General features: G+C 40.3%; 2 protein-coding genes across 2 annotated transcripts in view; both read right to left on the bottom strand.

Annotated features, from left to right (window-relative positions):
• The window catches only part of LOC128472508 (acidic mammalian chitinase-like), a 323,300-nt gene that overhangs the window by 65,145 nt on the left and 238,387 nt on the right, over positions 1–19,768 (bottom strand). The gene's annotated exons all lie outside the window — the stretch shown is intronic.
• BLACAT1 (BLACAT1 overlapping LEMD1 locus) lies at positions 1,612–19,237 on the bottom strand. Its single transcript, XM_053454412.1, has 3 exons — positions 19,041–19,237; positions 17,832–17,995; positions 1,612–2,164 (listed from the first exon to the last, which is right to left on the bottom strand). The coding sequence occupies exon 3, from the start codon at positions 2,152–2,154 to the stop codon at positions 2,023–2,025; it is 132 nt and encodes a 43-aa protein (XP_053310387.1). The 5' UTR covers positions 2,155–2,164; positions 17,832–17,995; positions 19,041–19,237; the 3' UTR covers positions 1,612–2,022.

Genomic DNA, 19,768 nt, shown 5'->3' with positions numbered 1-19,768 from the left:
TGAAGGTCAAACCCTTTATAGGTTCTACTTTGATCGATAAAATATACAATATAATTGTATGGATAAAAAATGGTAATTACACAATGATAATGGTACAATGTATAGTGTTACTGAGTTTTTCTATTAATAAACTGCTCTGTATTATGAACTATCTAGCATATTTTAGAAATGTAAATTAACTACTCTACTCTCTATCATTGGTGCCATGTGCCTCTACTGTGCTAACTCTGGGTACGTTGTATAATAATGTGTATTGGCTATATATTTATATATGTATATGTATAAAGGCTGAAGACTAGCCAGTGCAAAAATATAACCTAAAAACATTGATTGCTTTTAAGAGAATACAGCATTGACAAATATGGTCAAATAACACTTTCATCTACAGTGGTTCCTAACCTAGTCTTCAAGTCTTTATGTTAACTGTTACAGGATTTGTTTATTACCACATTCTACTCCAAAAAGGAGCTTTATAAAACCTGTACCGTTAATGTATCCTGTTGGAAACCACTGCTCTATAACTGAGCAAACGATCACTATATACCAACAACACCATTCATCTGTACAGTTATGTATAGCTCTGCACAATATTACTGAGGCTTCATTGATTAGAAAGTTAAAAAAAAGCTCTATAAGCCGATTTATAAAAACATGAACGTACTGTATGCAAGAGTCTTTCTAAATATCCCTAATGATGAACATGCAATTTGATCTATTTATAATATTAATAAGCATGACCTCTTTCGTAATATAATGACAGTGAATGTGCCGTGTTAGAATTTTATTCTTTGAATGACAAGTATAAAATATTGTGCAATAAACCGCATTATATGTGTGTGCCGTAAGTGAAATACTGAAGTTTCTAAAAAAAAAACATTCAACTGTTAATTATTACATATTAAAGGAGCTACCACCTTCACAGATTTTAGCATACTAAATATTAAACTTGCTTATGATATTTGTTTTTCAACCGGTTATTTTCTACCTCAGGGTATCTGCTTCAGAAGTTGAAAAAAGTGAAAACTAGAATAAGAAATAGCTTCCTATCATCAAATCCTGACTTTCTCCTCACTTAACATCTACAAGGATCATCCTGTAGAAGGAACTCAACAACAGGAAAGGTCATTCAAATCCCGGGGACAGCATAGTTATGATGGTTGCTCTCATAGTTTTCACATAAGGCGAGGTTGTAATCCAAATATATATTGCTTATTCAATCTGTAAACAGCATTTCCTATGTTTACAGTATGTGCTGAGCTATAAAATGTGGGCTTTTCAGAAGTGACATAGCTGCTAACTGGCAATACAGAGTATCACAAGGCCACATAAAGTGAAGATGTTGTTCAATATATAACTTGACTTCTGTACATTACTTTGCCTGAATTTTGCTTTCTTCAGAGATCAGATCTGCATTTGTCTTGTGGTGTTTACCTGCTCCTGGCAGCGCATGAGCTCAGCACATGCGTAAACTCTTCTTAAGCAACAGACATAATGTCCTCAGCGTTTCATGGTGACATCCTAAAATAGACTGGAATAATAATGTAAAATAAGAAATATATATATATATATGTATATATATATATTTACAAAAACATCTTTGAATTGCTTCGGTAAGTCAGTACAAAACAAGTCAAATTCTGCAAACATATCTGTGAGGCAGCCTGTGCCCTACATTACCTCCCCCGCCTCAGGCGTCTTATTTTTTAGAGATGGTCCAACCAGACTGGAGGGTATTAAACAGCCGCCTCTTCCTCTGGAAGCTCCATCTTCTATGACATCTAGAACGTCAGCTGTTAAAATTGTTTTAACCCGTAAGAGTACTTCTAATCCCCGCTGATATTTCTTGTTAACTACATCATTACTAAACAGGCCTGTACTTCATTGTTTGGCAACTTGTTTTACAGGTCAGTCCAGTACTGAAGGAGTTCAGGAAATATTAGCACAGAGTACATTCTGTGTGGTCCTACTGAAGTAGTTGCCCCATGACTGATGGCTTTATCCCTAGGAAGCTAAACGTGCCCCTCATACGGAGGTCTCCTGTTCAACCTGTGGCTCCTCTTTCTTCCTCTTCGCATTGCAGAACCCGTGTAGGCCGCAGAAGCACGCAAAAGTAAACTGAGGCATTGGTAGGAAAGAAAAGACAACGGGTGACATCCAAGGGCACCTGCAGAAAAAAAAAATTTGACTTGGTTATTAAATAATGCAGTATGCACATACTAAGTTCATAATAGCTTGTGCAGTAATAATACATAGTTTCAATTATATAATATTTTTTTCCAGTTAAAATCTTTTATTCAAGTGGTGTCAATTTGCCCAGCACATACATTTACCAGCAACAGAGAGTGATTGATTAAAGCGTAAGCTTTATGGTTATCACCATAACTGGGAACTCTCTGTTTTGGCCAACAGGCTCCAGGCAGGGGAGTAACTGGAAACCACAAGGCCCTGGTACCCTGGTATGAAAATTTCCCCAGGGCCCCCAACTTCAACAGCTGGTCTATGCCATCATTGCCCCCAAACAGCTTGTGTGTCCCTTCTTTGCCCTTTGCACCCCACCTTCAAACATACACTCTGGCACACATATGTAAACCTACTTACACAAATTACACACACTTACTCATACTCACCAACATAGGTTCATTCTAACACAAACTCCATCTCAGCCCACCTACACATCCTTGCTCACACACAATTACACATCCATCCTCACACACACAATTACACATCCATGCTCACACATACACACACAATTACACATCCATGCTCACACATACACATCCATGCTCACACACACAAATACACATCCATACAGCCAACCCCCACCCACCCCTGCTTACCTCTCACCGCTCCTGCAGCTTTCTGTGCGAACAGCCTCGGTTTCACCACGGGGTCGCATGCATATAAAACACTAGCTAAACTAAAAACAGTAGAAACAGTCCCTAAATCCTACATACATTTGTCCAGCTGCTTTTCAACTTACTTGTGTGCTTGTGGCTTCCCTCCTTATAGCAAAGCAGTGCCACCTGCATAATTGGAGCCTGCAGGGGTACCCAAGTGTCCATGTCTCTGGTGTGTCCTGTGAATTTGGAACAGGGCAGCAAACTATGCCCCCCTGCAGATTGATGTCCTTAAGTCCTCTACCATAGGGCTGAGTTCAGTCACCCGCTCAAACATCATACACTAACACATGCAACTTAACACACACACTCTCTCTATATATCTCTTTTCCCCTCATAGGCACCACTTATCCTAGCCTCATCTCTGACACTCTAGCATCATGCTGACATAATACACTAACGCACACACACTTACACATGCTAACATCAAATATTAACACACACTTATTCTGACACACATGCATTCATTTACCCATATGAACATAGGTACTCACACTAAAACCCTACATTTAAATATACACACTCTTTAACACTATATACTTACACAGTCGCTCTAATATCATACATATTTACAAAAACATACGTAGTCTCATTTTATGACTCATTTACCTCCTTCTCTCCCTCCCCATCTCCCTGACTCTCCCCCCTGCCACCTCACGTGGAACCCTGTTGTCAGTGCACCTAACACTCTCCATGGGAGCTGCTGGCCTACTTAAGATACTCAACTAAAGGAGCTGAAGGAGGAAGCAGTGTGCAGCCCCAGAGCCCACCCCAGGCAAAACCTCCTGAGTATGGGTATCAGATATAATTTGTTACACTAAATGAGTAACGCATAGATGCGCTAAACGAGCAACAATAAGACTTGCCATAGAATGCCTTTTCACCCAGAAGTGCTAACATGATCCGTTTGTATATGTAGCCCAAGTTACTACTCGCTCTTCATGATGCTCACGTTCCCAACCCTAGCACACGACTGTTCCCTGACACCTACGGCATTGTTCCCGCACTGCTGAGCGTAGTTGGCGAAAGCCTCATTCCATGGCTGACTTTCTGCACTACAAATTTATGCTACGTTCCTACTACTCCGCTCTCAACCTTGCTAAAGAAACCTACTTCACCTCCCTCATCTCATAACCCTAAACAACTCTTTAGCACTTTCAGTTCCCTTCTTTGACCTATCCCTACTACCCCTTCCACTAACCTTAATACCTCTGACTTTGCCACATATTTCAATAATAAAATCGATACTATCCGATATGACATATCTGTACAGTCACCACCCTGCCCTCACCCTCCCTCTGACAATGCGCCCTCCTACCCACTGACCTCTTCTCCCTTCACTACATTACATCAATTCTCCACTGAAGAGGAGGTGCGTTCTCTTCTTCTTTCTTCTGGTCCAACCACATGCCCCCTTGACCTGATCCCTTCCCATCTCACCCAGTCTCTTTCATCTACTCTTGTCTCTACTCTAGCTCACATCTTCAACCTCTCCCTCACTACTGGATCTGTCCCATCTTCCTTCAAGCATGCTACCATTATTCCAATCTTGAAAAAGCCCTCCCTTGAGCCAACTGATCTGTCCAATTACCGTCCCATCTCTCTACTTCCTTGATTCCAACTCCCTACTTGACCCTCTTCTATCTGGTTTTTGCCCTCGACACTCTACTGAGACCGCCCTTACTAAAGTTACAAATGACCTAACTGCCTAATCCAAGTGCCACTACTCCATGCTAATCTGCTGCTTTTGACACTGTGGATCACCCTCTTCTCCTTCAAACTCTTCATGCTCTTGGTTTCCGTGACTCTGCTCTCTCCTGGTTCACTACCTACCTCTCTGATCCTACCTTCAGCATCTGTCTCCCGTAAAACTTCCCCTCCTCCTCTCAGTGGGGGTACCCCAAGGCTCAGTTCTGAGACCCCTTCTGTTCTCTCTCTACACTTGCTCACTTGGCAAACTAATCGCACCCTTTGGCTTTCAATACCACCTGAATGCTTATGACATCCAGATCTATCTATCCTCTCCTGATCTATCTCCTAACTAACTGTCTGGCCTCTGTCTCTACCTGGATGTCTGCACGTTTCCTGAAACTCAGTCTCTCCAAAACTGAACTTCTCATCTTCCCTCCCTCCAACGCTAAGATTTCCCCCATCAGTTTCTCTCAATGTTAATGGTGCTATCATCTCCCCGTCTCCTCATGCCCACTGTCTTGGTGTCACCCTTGACTCCGACCTTTCGTTCACCCCTCACATTCAGTCTGTCTCTAAAAACTGCCGTCTCCATCTTAAAAACAGTGCCCGCATCCGTCCCTTCCTAACACAGCATGCCACAAAGGCTCTCGTCCATGCCCTAATTATCTCCCGCCTTGATTATTGTAACTCTGTCTTAGCTGGTCTCCCTCTTAACCGTCTCACCCCTCTACAATCCGCCATGAATGCTGCTGCCAGACTTATCTTCCTCTCCCATCGCTTCACTAACACCTCTCCCCTCTGTCAGTCTCTTCACTGGCTGCCTGTGCACTTCAGGATTCATTTTAAAATCCTTATTCTTACTTTCAAAACCCTCCACAGCAGTTCCCCTACCTACATCTCATCACTAAATCTCTAAATAGACTTTACGCCAGTCTCTCTGCTCATCCAATGATCTCCTTCTATCCTCTCCACTGATTTCTAGCTCTCATGCACACTTACAAGATTTCTCCAGGGCTGCCCCTATCCTCTGGAATGCTCTCCCCCGGCCTATCCGTCTTGCTCCGTGCCTTTATTCCTTCAAAAAATCCATCAAGACCCACTTCTTAAAGGACGCTTACAACATTGCACACTAATGCCCTCCCATTTTCCTTTAGCTCACCTTTCCTAGTCCCTCTCCTGCAATACTTTTACTGGCGTGGCTGGTCCATCCCTAACAACGGCACTTTTACCTATTGTGTAATACACTCTAACTCCCTCTAGATTGTAAACTCGTTTGAGCAGGGCCCTCCTCACCTGTTGTCTCTGTAAGTCAATTTGTTATGTTACATACTACTTGTTATGTCCTGTCCACCCATTGTACAGCGCTACAGAATTTGGTGGCGCCATATAAAACAATAAATAATAATAATAATAATCTAGTACATAGTTAGTGTAACAAGATTTAATTTTTCAACTTGAACTTTTGTGAATTCTGCCCTAGACACAGATCTGAATATAGGACAACTTGCTTGCCATTCTATGATTAAAACTTGACAGGGATATTAATTATTTGTGTAAATTCCTCAACAGACACCCACACTAATACTATTGGCAGCTGTCTGTTCTGTCTATAATCAGCATGATCCATGTTTGCTAATATTTGGTATTTGCCAATTTCGCATCTCACTGTCGGACAAAATAAGTACTTTCCAATTGACTAAAACTGGAAAGCAGGGAACCCCCTAGGTCAATATAAGACAAAGATTTCCAGGGTGGGGGATTCCTGGTGTAAATCTTCGTAAGTTTCGAGGACAGGTGGTGGCCTCAAAATGCTACTCCAGGTAAAGCATTGGCACTTTACAGTATAATGAGATGCCATGTCTTCAAGATTCTAGCAGAGCTATAAAAAATCACAGCATCGGTATTCATGATGCTGTTATGACATTGAACTGCTCTCTCTAAACCAGGGATCGCCAGCCTTTTCTTTAAATGAGAGGTATATATGAGAAGAAACAAAACAAAACTGAAATCTATGCAAAAATGTATTGAAACTGTAGTTGTGTTTATATTGTATGTACTATCACTATGCTTTACTATGTTTGTAAAGGTCAGCATTGTTAACAAGCATTTGTTCCAGCAAAGTTTTAATAAGTTTCAGTGAGGGTAACTGAAAACCACATTGACCAAATAACACCCTAGGTAAGGATGTGCAGTAGTATGTACAGTATGTGCAGGTACTTGCTGGCCAGTACCAGTTTTGGCTCACACAAGAGTACCAAAGGGTCTAAGAAAACCCCAATGTGCATGCACAAAAAGTACACCATTTAAATTCCTGTCGGTGATTGCCTGCTTTATATAGCCATAACTGATGTACATTGATGGCAGAAGAAGGGGCATTCTTAACTTAATAAAGTAATTAATTAAAGTACATACTAAGTACACATTCATCTTTACAGAGGCTGTATTAGAATATATATTACGTATATTATATTCTGTATTAGAATATACAGTATTATGGGAATATTTAATTAAGTTGGAGTGAGTTGAACATTACAAAGGCTTCGCTATACTTTTTGAAGTGCAGATGTATGGCAAGAAGACATTATACCAGCCTGAATACATGCACACGGAAGAGAGAAGATTAGAACTTTTCAGACCTATAGTCTGCCCATTATGTAAAAACCCCAAACCTTATTTAGTCCTTTATCTTGTCTAGAAACACTATTCAATCTTCCTGGCAGGTGATGTAAAGGCTGAATCTCTGTATAGAATAATCATAGAATAAAATTATGCCATTTACAGACACATTCTATGCCCAGTTAACATCTCTAAATCCTAACAAAGTTGATTTTTGATTAGACAAATGAGTAAATGGGCATGATGGGAGTGGGAGTATTTGTGATCCCCTGGGTTCAGCATAAGGCAGTTAAGATGGTTCTTACATGCGGTCACAATCTATGTTTCTGGTGCAAAGCTTAAAAATTAGTCTTATTCAATGGATCAATTGGCTTGAACATTGTAGTTAGTTTAAGTGGCCATAAAGACTACGTTTTAAACTTTGCACTATCCACTTTGCATACATAATCCTCAACAATCAGGGGTCATCTGCACATTATTTTCTCTATAGAAAAAAAGTCACATTATCACATTTTAGCAACACTCGGGAATTATGTGAGTGGATAAGGGGTTAACTGGGTATATAATTTTTTTTTCCATTATATTCATTGTTATCGCCCCAATTGTACGTTATCTCTCTCTATCTTTTCTCACTGACACTTTGTCTCGCTTAATCCCACGTGAGTTGGTTGCAGAACACGCAGCACAATGGGGCAGGTACAGCAGGATTCGGCAGACACACAGGGATCTGTGATAATAAAGACTGCGTTGGAGAGGTGAATAGGGATAGAAAAGGAGAGCTGTCTGAAATGGGAATGATAGACACAAGCAATAGAAATGAGAGAAGGAATAGATCCGTACTCATGGGGAAAAATAGATAAGAGGCTGAGCTGCAAAAGAAACAGATATAAGACAAGCACATTGTTGATGTTTGGACTTTGACTTAATACCGGAAAGCCTTCACAGCTTTTACCATCAGTACATTTATTAAAACTATCTTTAGCTTGTGCTTTCAGTGCAAGCTGTCAATCAGTGTAATTGTTTTGGAGATTTACCTCTGTGAAGCAGATCTCGAATCTGACACAACTAACATTGTCTTATCAATTGCCTCGTTCTCCTTGCTCATCCCAACAAAGGCTACCCGAACCAATCAACCAAAAATCCCAGCAAATCCTGCAGGAAGTTAAAATTGCTGCTCCTAGATGTTTAATACATATGCTCATTTTAATATATAAACACACCATACCATATGTTAATTTGGTGTAAGCTGCACCTATTAGCCACTGGTTATTAAGGCACGATGCTCCAACTATGGATTGTGAGTGAACTTCAGGAAGCTCTGTGTTCAGGATTCAGATTCAGGAGTCCAAACATGAACAATAAGCTGGCCATTATTACAGATTCAAAATAAAATTTTATTTATTATGTTAATCGACATTGTTATTTTATGTAGATGTGTGAGACAGCTGTTCAAGCCCTTCAGACTGCAATTAACCCCTTAAGGACAATGGGCGATCCCTAAACCCATTGAAAACAATGCATTTTGAGCCCGTACATGTACGGGCTTTGTCATTAAGGGGTTAATAAGAATTAAGTTAATAGTTTATATGTTGCGACGTGACACATAAGGCACTATCATGCAGGCGTTATCATAGTTAGCTACGTGCTCCGGGAAAGGTATCATTTCACGTTAATCTTTTTAACGGTTCAATTACATGCCTGACGCTGCAAATTTCTGTCACAAATGGAGCAATCAAAGACAATTACCAGATTGTTTTTGTTAGAAAATATTGAGATTTATAGTAGCCCCATCTATGGTCAGACATCCTCAGTCCATCCATATACATGTGTTGCATGCTGGAAGAAAATCCTTGGGGGTAGTTGATACGGAATATCAGCCTGTTTTAGTCTCCTGCACACCCCTAAACATTTAGGTGCCAAAGTCAAACATCTTCACTGGGGGATGGTTATAGGCAAAAATGAAGTATGGCCAGAGACTTGCGCTATCCGTAATATTGAGCATCAGGATATGTCATACCCCAATGCTCAACTAGAAGCTCAGACCGTGGATCTCCCCAACTAGCCAATAAACACCACAGCCTGCAAACACAGGACACGGAAGACAATGTTTGTCCTGTGGAAAATGAGACATTTGGGACTTGTTCTTGTATTTTACCTATACCTTTTAGGTGGGATTATGACAGCTGCCATATTGCATTGTGAGGTAGACAGTAACTGGCAAAATATGTTACCGATGGCTTTATGATGAATTTGGAGGTTGTTTATCCCTTATGTAGTGCATGGCTTTCAGCCCTACATGAGTTAGGAAATCAATCACATAGGAATAAAAAGCCATATACCACAGCAGGGGCAGCGCAACTGAAGAAACGGGATGTGAAATGATTAGCAGGTGAAAAAAGAAAAGGAACTGCCAAACACACACACACACACATATATATATATATATATATATATATATATATATATATATATATATATATATATATATATATATATATATATATATATATATATACACACAGAACCAGGACCCATGTCTATCACGTCTATCTTAACTAAGCCCATTCATTATGGCCTCTGTCGCCTCCTGTCCTACTTTACCAAAGCATGTACGGTTACCAGTTACTCACACAGCTCTGCAAGGAACATGGAGAGGAATCATATTGGAATTTGTTCTCCATGCAAGAGAGACATCCAAGAAGCCACATAAGGCTTGGAAGTACAGGCCATTGGATACATTAAATAACATGGTTCTATGGCCTCTTTTAATAAGCAGATTAGTGACCGTATATAAGATTAAAAGCTAACAAATAACTGCCGGCTTCCAATTAAACACCACCGGGATAACCAGTGACACAACATTTATTGTATCTGCCTGCTACAAGAGGGCACAAATAATATCCACCTGTGGATTCTATCAATTTCCAGGGTACATTTGGTAAAGATTGTTCTAGTTATGTAGACCTCATTGGCAACACGGTGCCCCTTCTCCCCGAAAGAGCTCTAAAAGTCTCCAAGAGAAAAAAATAACACGTACACAAACACAAAATGTCAATTATATCTGGACACACAGTCAAATATAGGCAGTCAAATCCATGCAAAGACAAACCTTTGAACTTTGTGCCTCTAAGAGGGCCAGAGGATAACAAATTAACCAAAACAGCAGCTAATCAGGTAACTTCTGTTTTGCATCAGCAACCAGCTCCTCCATCTTTGTCCAGGCAGCCCTTGTCCCTCAGTACTAAAATATCCCTAATCATTACTCAGGGCTCTTCTCCATTTGCATTTGTTTCCGTGCATCAATTTCAGATCACCTGCCTTATTTAAAATAAAAAAAAAAAAAAAAAGATGCAGATACCCCCAACCTATACACTCACTACACATGTATTTTTTCTTCGTATGTCTTTTCACCTCACTTCTAGTTCCTCAAAAAGAGCCCCAGACTCCCTGCAAACACTTGAGATTTTAAGGAGGAGGAGGGTGGGAGGTAGCACTGAAGTGGTTGATGGGGAATTGGGGAGGGGGGTGACAGATGTAGAGCTGGGATGGAAAGGAGGGGTCAGGTATTTTGCCTTCTCTATTCCTGAAGTACCCAGCAAACAAAGGCTGCATTCAGTTATTTCTGGACTGTGAAGCACAAAAACGCAAAAGACTATTATGTGGGGCCCATCCATACGCCTCCCAATCCGAATCGGGAACAAGCACTAATCTGTGCACCTGCTGCCCCTTCCCTCAGCCAGCTCTGTAAAACTGTCCACTACCTGTCTGCTTCAACACACCAGGGTCCACCTCACTCTAAATGTGATAGATCATCATCTACTGTCCACAACGCGCCTTTCATTAGCTCTGCTCATAAAACATGCATTCTGCCCAACGGTCACTTTAATCCATGAGTGACCCTGCAAAAAAGTAAAATATACTGTAGATACTATATTAGGGAGTTTTTTTGCAAATCCAAAAAAGTTCACTGCTCAATCGTATCCACCGACTGTGAGATTCCAGGATCTTCACCATTTAAATAGGCACTATAATTGTTGGGGATTATGTAAAAACTGATTCTGGTGCAAAGTTTAACAAGTTTATTTATCACTATAGCAACCATGTGAATGCTGCCGATTAGATTGCCCTCTCTGTTGCTATGGTTTTAAGACCTTTTTCCAAATTTGTACCACAACGGTTTCTTGCACATAGAAAAATGCCGTGTGGCATTCGAGATGGCATGCTAGCCATCGTTCCAATAAAGGGATACTTGTATGCATACATATATCTGAGAGGTCCCTATAAATTTACGTGGTGTGCACTCTCAAAATGCAAGGGGGATTCCCCCACATGCAATTTTGCCTCCCCAGGCAGCAGTGTCACAGATATGTTTGAATTATTACATCTCCATATTCTCACCACCAATCAGCTCCAGCTCAGGGAATGCTAGAGACAGCCGTGGGCATGCACGGAACGGGCTCCCATTGACCACTCTCCTGACACTGATTGGCTGGTTCAAGGCAAGAATCGTCAAACCATGTAGGCGAAGGGCAGCTGCATGGCTGCAGATTCTAACCTAGCTTAAAAACTCAATGTAGAGCTGTAGGCTGTATTTCTAACAAAATACAAATAGATGCACTACCAAATATGAATGCAAATTCAGATCTTTCTTTACACAAACTGAACGTATAATGCAAAAAACACCTATACTGTAAGCCAATGAACCGAGTGGGCATCCAGACTGACAAAGACATTGTTGCAAAAACATTGGGGGGGTTGTTTGATCCAGTTTGACCTTTTTCCTATCTCCTGTGGGATTGCTTTGCCTGCATATTGCCTGCTTAAATTCAAATTAAGATTTATAGTGCAAACTGGAATACTACATGCCATACCCCCAATATTTCAGCCCTCCAAATCATGACACCTCTGTGGTATAGCAAGAGGCAGGTAGGGGTGCGGCTGGACCTAGAAGGGGGCTTTGAAAGAGTCAACCGGTTCTCCAGGTCAAACCCAAATCCTCTGGGTCGCGGAGTCTTCACACGACCCGCTTCCTGCCCATTTGCTTTTTAACGTTATATCCACTGTTATATCCAACGTTAGCGGGAACTCCCACCGACATCAGCGGGACCGCCCGCTGACGTCAGTGGGCAGTCCTGGCCGTGTCCCGCAAGGGAAGGCTCCGGGTAGCCGGAGTGAAGAAGTTCCCAGATATGCCCGCCAGCCTTAGCCAAATAGCCACTTTGTGATGCTAGCGTCATGGAGGAGGCCACGCTTCAGCTATAATGCAAAAGTACAGACCTCCATTGATTGGTACAAAAGTGCATTTCCGATTACCACATCAGTCACATGTAATCGTCAAGTCATTTCCACCACACAATACATCCTGCCAGGCATCAAATATTTTAGTTTAGCCATGCAGTACATATATCCTATAAGTGCTTCCGGTCAAAGGTAACAGCTGGTAACCCCCTTTTTTTAAAGCACATTCAACATCAACTGTACTGCTCGTATGTGGACAAAGAGCTGATGTTCCTCCCTTTGTTTCGTACCTCAATTTCTTTCAAGTAAGCATAGCTTTTAGGAACATGGAAATTACCCAGGGGATTCACACATTCAATGCACATTCGCTGTGTTATTAAAATTGTCTAGGTCCTCCAGATGCAAAAGCAGAGAAGGGAAAAAATTACCATGTTTATGAACCCACTCACAAATCAGATTCTCTTTTCCATCACTACAGTGTTTTGATTTAATTTTATATCACACTACTTAAAAATACATTTGTAGCCTCAGTTTCTACACATTTGAAAAGCTTTATATTTTACTTCAAATTGGGTTCTTTTTGGTGTGCCTATCAGTATACAGCATTTAGCAAGAGATGATGGTGGTTGTGCCACTTAATAGATCTCTGGTCAGATTACAGATCTGGAGACCACCATCTCCAGAAGGTTATTGATATTTTTGAGAGAGATCATAGGAGGGCCACTAAAATGGTAAGTGGTTTGCATGTATGCATATATATAGCTTGGAGCAAAACAAAAGAAATTAACAAAAACATTTATATAAAGAAAGGGAAGTTTTCTTCAAAGGAGGAGAAACGTTAGAACAAGATGTCCTAACGCACAAACTAGAGGGTCAGAGGCTTAGATGCGTTGCAAGGCTGATTTACTTAACAGGGCATTAGCTAAGTGGAACAGCTTCCCAGCAGAAGTGGTAGATGCCAATACAATTAGTGAATTTAAACACTCATGGGACAGGGATAAAGCTATCCTGAATCTAAGACGAGACCAAAGACTAATTAAGGTCTGAGCCTTTACATTGGGAATAATGGGCAGACTCGAAGAGATGTCTCTATTTCAAACCTCCAAAATGTCTTTGTTTTTACCAGACATTCCTGATTTTTTGGCCATGTCTAGCATAGCGGGGATCATGGGCCATCTGGGGTAGTCATTAGAAACACCTGGAACTACCACACCAGCCAGTGCAGGTGAACATACTTATTCACGATCTGTATTTGTTTTTCTCCTTTTAAGTTGTTCAAGCCTAGTAGCTGGAGGGCAGAAAAAGATGAAAATGCATAGGAGAAAGTAAAAAATAATTTAAAGAGTATCCGTTTAAACTGCCATGGAATGTAAATTTCATCATTGTTGCATTATAGCATTTTTCTCTAGGTCTGATCTCCTTCCAGCTGATCAGACAGAGACATATGTGGCTGTGTCTAAACACTTTGGAGTTTCCTGTCAAGAACGCTAAGAATAGCTTCCAAACCATATGATCTCAGGTTTAATAACTAATTATATATATATATATATATATACACACAAAAAATTCTATTCTACACATTATAGCATGTTTTATTTTGTACATGTTCCTACCCACTTCTCAAATATCCTACTTTGGGGAAATATTTTCGTATTGAGTATTAGTGTCATCTAAAATGTTCGAGAGTGACATCAAACTTTAGTTTATTATATAATTCCCAAAACTGGTTTTGCACTAACCAGTCTACTTTGCAGGGAGTCTGTCCATGGGGCCTACGCTACACAGGTTACCTGTGTCATGTGGGGTTGTTAAAATGGTACAGACATATCAAATATAATCCCATGAATGAAATAAAAAATGAATATAAACAGAGAACACAACAGCCCTGGTAAACGACATGGACTCCAGTGTATCATACTACATGCAATATATATATATATATATATATATATATATATATATATATATTATCCACTTTACACATTGGGGTTTTGTATAAAAAATGATTTGGGTCCAGTTTCAAAAGTGTTCTTTGCCCCCATACCAACCTATGAAGTGTTTCTGCTGTCATTTGGATTTGGTTGCTATTGTTTCCACTTTGCAACCTTTGTACCAGAATCACTTTTTTTTTTAATTGTTTTTTTTTTTTAACATAATCCCCAATGTATCTTAATGTTAACCAAGAACGAAAGGCGTAGAAGTGCAGCAGGGTGAAATCTGATTAAGTTGCATTAATGAGACTGGAAACAAGAACCAGCGTGTCAGTTGTGACATTCTTGAAAGTTAATTAACATAAATAGTGTGCATCATTAATTAAAGGTTTTTGTGTGCATTCAATGTATAAAAAGCCACACTAAGGCAGTTCTGTGTAGATAATTTACTGTTTTATGTATGTGTGGTGATTGACAATTAATAATGACATTATTTTAATTGAAACCTTCACCCATATACTGTGTGTGTGTGTGTGTATATATATATATATATATATATATATATATATATTTATACCTGATTGTAAGCTTGCGAGCAGGGCCGTCTCCACCTAATGTATCGGTTTGTCTTAGTCTGTCAATTCTAGTCTTGTCTTATATGTATCATAAGAAGCGCCACATAAATTGTTTTTGGTATATAAATAAAATATAATAATAATTTTTCCCGCAACATTTTATATGTCCTTGGAGCTGCAGTTTCCCCTAAAAGTAAGTGGTTTTATTTCCCCTCCACTTTCTAGGAATGCACATTAAAGGGACAGTTTAATGTCAATAAGGAATGCACACTTAATAGGGGGATGGGTCTGAAAATATAAAGGTGCCACGCACCTACCATGTGCATTAAAGTGCATTTGATGGTAGGAGTGCCCATTAAAAGTACTTAGAAAGTACTTCAATAGGCATTCTTCATTGGAAGGCCTTGAACTGTACCTTTAAGTACTGGATGCTTGAGGATCATGGTTGTAAGTCAAATATAGCTAATTAACATCCTGGTGGATGCAAATTTTGTGTTATGACCTCATAACTATTAAAATATTCCACGGTATCGGGTGCAATGAGTTGCCACTTGATTTAAGCCAGGTGGTTATCAATTAGCCATTTTTATCAAGACACATCAACATAAATATACTTAACATGCGTCTATGAAAAATGGGTCAATGTGGTGACACTGTGATTAAAATGTATTTGTTAAACTGTCTTTCATTAGAAAGGGATTCCCTATGTTACCGCAACAAACGCTCCCACCTTGAACTCCCATCAACTTTGTAGAAAGATCTAGACCAGGAGCGTCCAACCTGCGGCCCTCCAGCTGCTGCAGGACTACATCTCCCATAATGCTCTTTCCGCTAAGGGGCTGGCTGAGGAGGGTGGGAGATGTAGTACTGCAGCAGCTGGAGGGCCGCAGGTTGGACGCCCCTTATCTAGAATGTAGCCACCTTGGGAATTTAAAACGTAACACCTATGAATTCTATTGGCTGCAGGTCAGGCTGAAAAAGTTACATGGTAGTATATAAAACTCATTCCTTTCCTACAAACTGTATATTAACCTAAAAGTGGAAGGTTTCCATTACTCCACTGTCTTGTTTTATAATACAGTATATTCCTGTATAATTTAGTCAATGGGAATCCAACAAGCAGCAGACTCAGCATAGAACACATTACTGATAACGAGAGAAAAGCCCTTGTTAAAGTGGAAATGTAATGTAAATTAGATCACAGATGAATACCATGCAAATCTATAATGCACAATTTTATACATAAATTCCCTGCATTCAATGTAGTGTCAACACAGTTTTAGTGGAAATCGTTTTTTTCATGTCGTCAAAATAATCTTTTCATCTGGTGATTAAGTCAAATGGAAATGATGTCCATAACTGGGAACTCATAGAGAGCGTGAGGATTTTTAGGCCATTTTCAGGGTCTCGGGGTGAGTGGGTAGATTCTTGGCGTTTTGCAGTGTACAGTGGACTTTACCATGTTCTGGTCTGATTTCATTATACCCAGTAGGAGCTTTTCTTGTTATATCACCATTGAAGGACCTGCTTGAATGCAGGTGACAATTCAGATTATCCTCACCTCCTGACAATGAATGGTTTTCATAACAACTGTTGGAACCATTTAGCTGCCACAACAAGTAAGTCAGCACAATAACATCCTGTGGTGGACTTATTAGAGACACGGGATCAACTTATTGTGAGATTTCTCAAGTGGGATAATGTGACAATAATATGTCTACCATCTTTATGACCATATCTCTTTTTAGGGCCTATTTCTACGATCTTTAGTTAGTCACCTCTACACTCCACTGTCTCAAAGCTGTGTTCTGCTAATACAAGGGTGTCATCATATTTTGTTTGCCTGAAATATGATGTATATTTTCCATACTCTTCTTCAATGCCCAAACCTGCATGTTTTTATGCCTACACGGCTGTAGATAATGATCTCCCCTCCTACTGTTCCTTGTATTTGTTTTCCTGCTCTCGTTAATTAATGCACAGGCCCTACATCGTGAATGGATTAGAAACACCGTACACACACACAGGGCACACGTCTGCCTTACACCTGTGTGTCAACAAATCAGTTCTCATACACGTTTATGACGACAATTGCACAAATGCATATCTATGTACGTGGAATGTCTGTACACGTTCACACCTTGTGAAATTGAACGTCTACATCTCCTTAAGCCTATAGCCGTGTCCTCTGGTGCACCTGCATCCTCTCCACTCCTTTTTTGTTTCATCATCTTTCACCATCATAGACACAATGACCTTTCCATAAAAATCCCAAATTATTTTGTAGGTTTCCAAATCAGGAGCCTATAACAGACAGTACAATGTACTGCTGATCTAGAAGGTGTTAACGCAATATATCCCTGGCCCCCTTTTTAAAATTATGAAAAAAATAAAATTGGCTAAATTAGGCATTGTTGGAAATAGTTGATTTTCACTAGTTTAATGCTCTGTTTTTGGGTCCTTTGGTTAGGGAAGGGGTAAGTGGATATTAATCTTTTGGTTGCCATTGGCTTTAGAAATGTCAAATATTACTGGGTAACAAAAAGTGTTCCTCTCTATGCCTTTCTCCTATCATTACTTTTTGTTCTTCTCTATCAGAGACGCGCACCTTCTCCATCTTATTGTCATGCTCTCTGCCCTGTCGCCCCCTCCCCATCATTACTCTCCCTCCATTTGGACTCCCCTCTCCTTATTCTTTTCATAGAAGGTAGGATGTCCTGTGCATCTGAGAAGCTTTGCCACTTCACTGCCAGAGTACTCGGTGATGTTTTGGGATCGCCTTCACCTTTAACCCATCTGTAGGTCACTCAGTCCACCTCCCTTCTCCACTCACTTAATCCTCTAGTTTCGTGATGGGGGGATGAGTGAGAATTGGTACTTACCGTGTTTTGTTTTCAAGATGAGCCAGCTCTCTGTTTCTGCCCCTCTGTCTCTTTGTCCCTCTATTGCTGGCTGCAGATAGCGCTGTGCTCTCCTCTGGCTGATCCTAGGGATGCTCTTGCACACGCACACACAGAGATCCCCCCTGTTTTTTTAGAGGGAGGGGCTGTAAAGGACAGGCAAGATAGGTGGGGGCCCAAGAACATCAGACACAAATGGCACATTAAGAACCCCAGCTAACCCTTTCTGTGCTGGACAAATCAAATACACGGCTTATTCTGCAGACTGTGAATACACAGTGTAAACATCACAGATTCCCTTGAAAAGGGGCTTTTAACAATTCTTAGGGTTCATTTGTGTCCTGTTTATTTCTGTGTGCGGTGCTAGGAGGTCGATAGGTATTATAAGGCCGGTATTGAGCTGGGCTAACGAGGAAATATTTCCGAGCACTAAGGCACTCTTTAAGGAGTTTCTGCAATTGGATATAGTGCTGGTGAGTTACCAGAAGGCAAAGGAGTGCAATAGGGCAAAATACACAACAGTGAATGTCTTAACACTGCACACAAGTAAAAAATACCCCCATATAAACAAATGAATACAGATAAAGCCAAAAGTCATTCATAAATAATTACACAAACCGATGTAGCAGTATAGTTACGACAAGTTACATGTATAATAATATTTCCAATATATAAAGAAAACAAAAAAGGTATACAAACACTGTGTAAAGCATACTTTATGTATAACTATATTCAGGTATACAATACACAGGTATGAGATCGATAGATAGATAGATAGATAGATAGATAGATAGATAGATAGATAGATAGATAGATGATAGATAGACAGACAGATAGATAGATAGATAGATAGATAGATAGATAGATAGACAGATAGACAGATAGATAGATAGATAGATAGATAGATAGATAGATAATAGAAATATCTATCATAAACATTTAGAATTTGTAAATGCCATTAGCTGTATACTTACTTATATAAACTGTACCTAAATACAATATACACTCATATACATATGAAAATGTATAGCAAAAGTATACACATCTAATGTCATGTGAAACAATAATTTGACATGAAGACAAACCCCTAACTGTACTCTAGGTATACAAATACCCTGTGCATTACACTTTAGATTGTACGCGAATATTTTCACCTATCCATACACACACAATGATGCAAAGCGCATATACCTCTTTGATGATCTCTTGCAGATCCCCCAGCACTATGTCACAGCTCCGGGATCCCTCACTAAGGAAAAGCCGTATCCACACATCCAGGGTGATGGAGAAGGAGGGAGTGAAGAGAGCAAGGTAAACAGGCAGGCTGAGAATGGGATACGGATGGAGAGGAGGGAGAAGAGAGAAAGCAGGTGGAAAGCGATAGGGATCCCTTCTACACCAGCAGAGTGTGAGGGGGGCACTGGAGGCAATAAGAGAGAGGGAGAAGAGGGGTGGAGATGGAGGGGGGAGTCTAGATGACACTGTCCCCAGTGGAGCAGCTCCACAAACATGCTGCTAACCCATTCATTACTGAGATGTTCTGCAGAGCAGGTTGGGGATCTGAGCTGGGACAATATTACAGGGCACCCACACACTCATCGCCACTCTTGGTAACTTTGTAAACAGGGGAGGACTAACAAGAATATGGGGTGAGAGGGCAGGAGGGAGTCTGCCCCATGGGCTGCACTTTTTTTGTATGGGTTAGGGCCGGTATTAAAAGCCTTTTTAAAGCATTACTCATGAAATTCCAGGCATAACGACTCGTGGATCATGAATTACAAGGAGTTTAGGCTATTAATACCCAGTCTCCTACCTCTCAGCCTTTCAATGACAAGGGTCACTTTTTGTTTTAGGGGTTTTAGCTTAGAGAGTTTGCCAGGAAGCTTTGTATTTGACTTAAAAACCTATTGCTAGGTATT

Source organism: Spea bombifrons, chromosome 2 (genome assembly GCF_027358695.1).
Source record: "Spea bombifrons isolate aSpeBom1 chromosome 2, aSpeBom1.2.pri, whole genome shotgun sequence".
Classification (NCBI taxonomy): domain Eukaryota; kingdom Metazoa; phylum Chordata; class Amphibia; order Anura; family Pelobatidae; genus Spea; species Spea bombifrons.
This window is presented reverse-complemented; position numbering and strand designations above follow the sequence as displayed.

Excerpts from the sequence above, each read along its gene's own strand:
- BLACAT1 (XM_053454412.1), bottom strand. The coding sequence starts at position 2,154 with ATGTCACCCGTTGTCTTTTCTTTCCTACCAATGCCTCAGTTTACTTTT.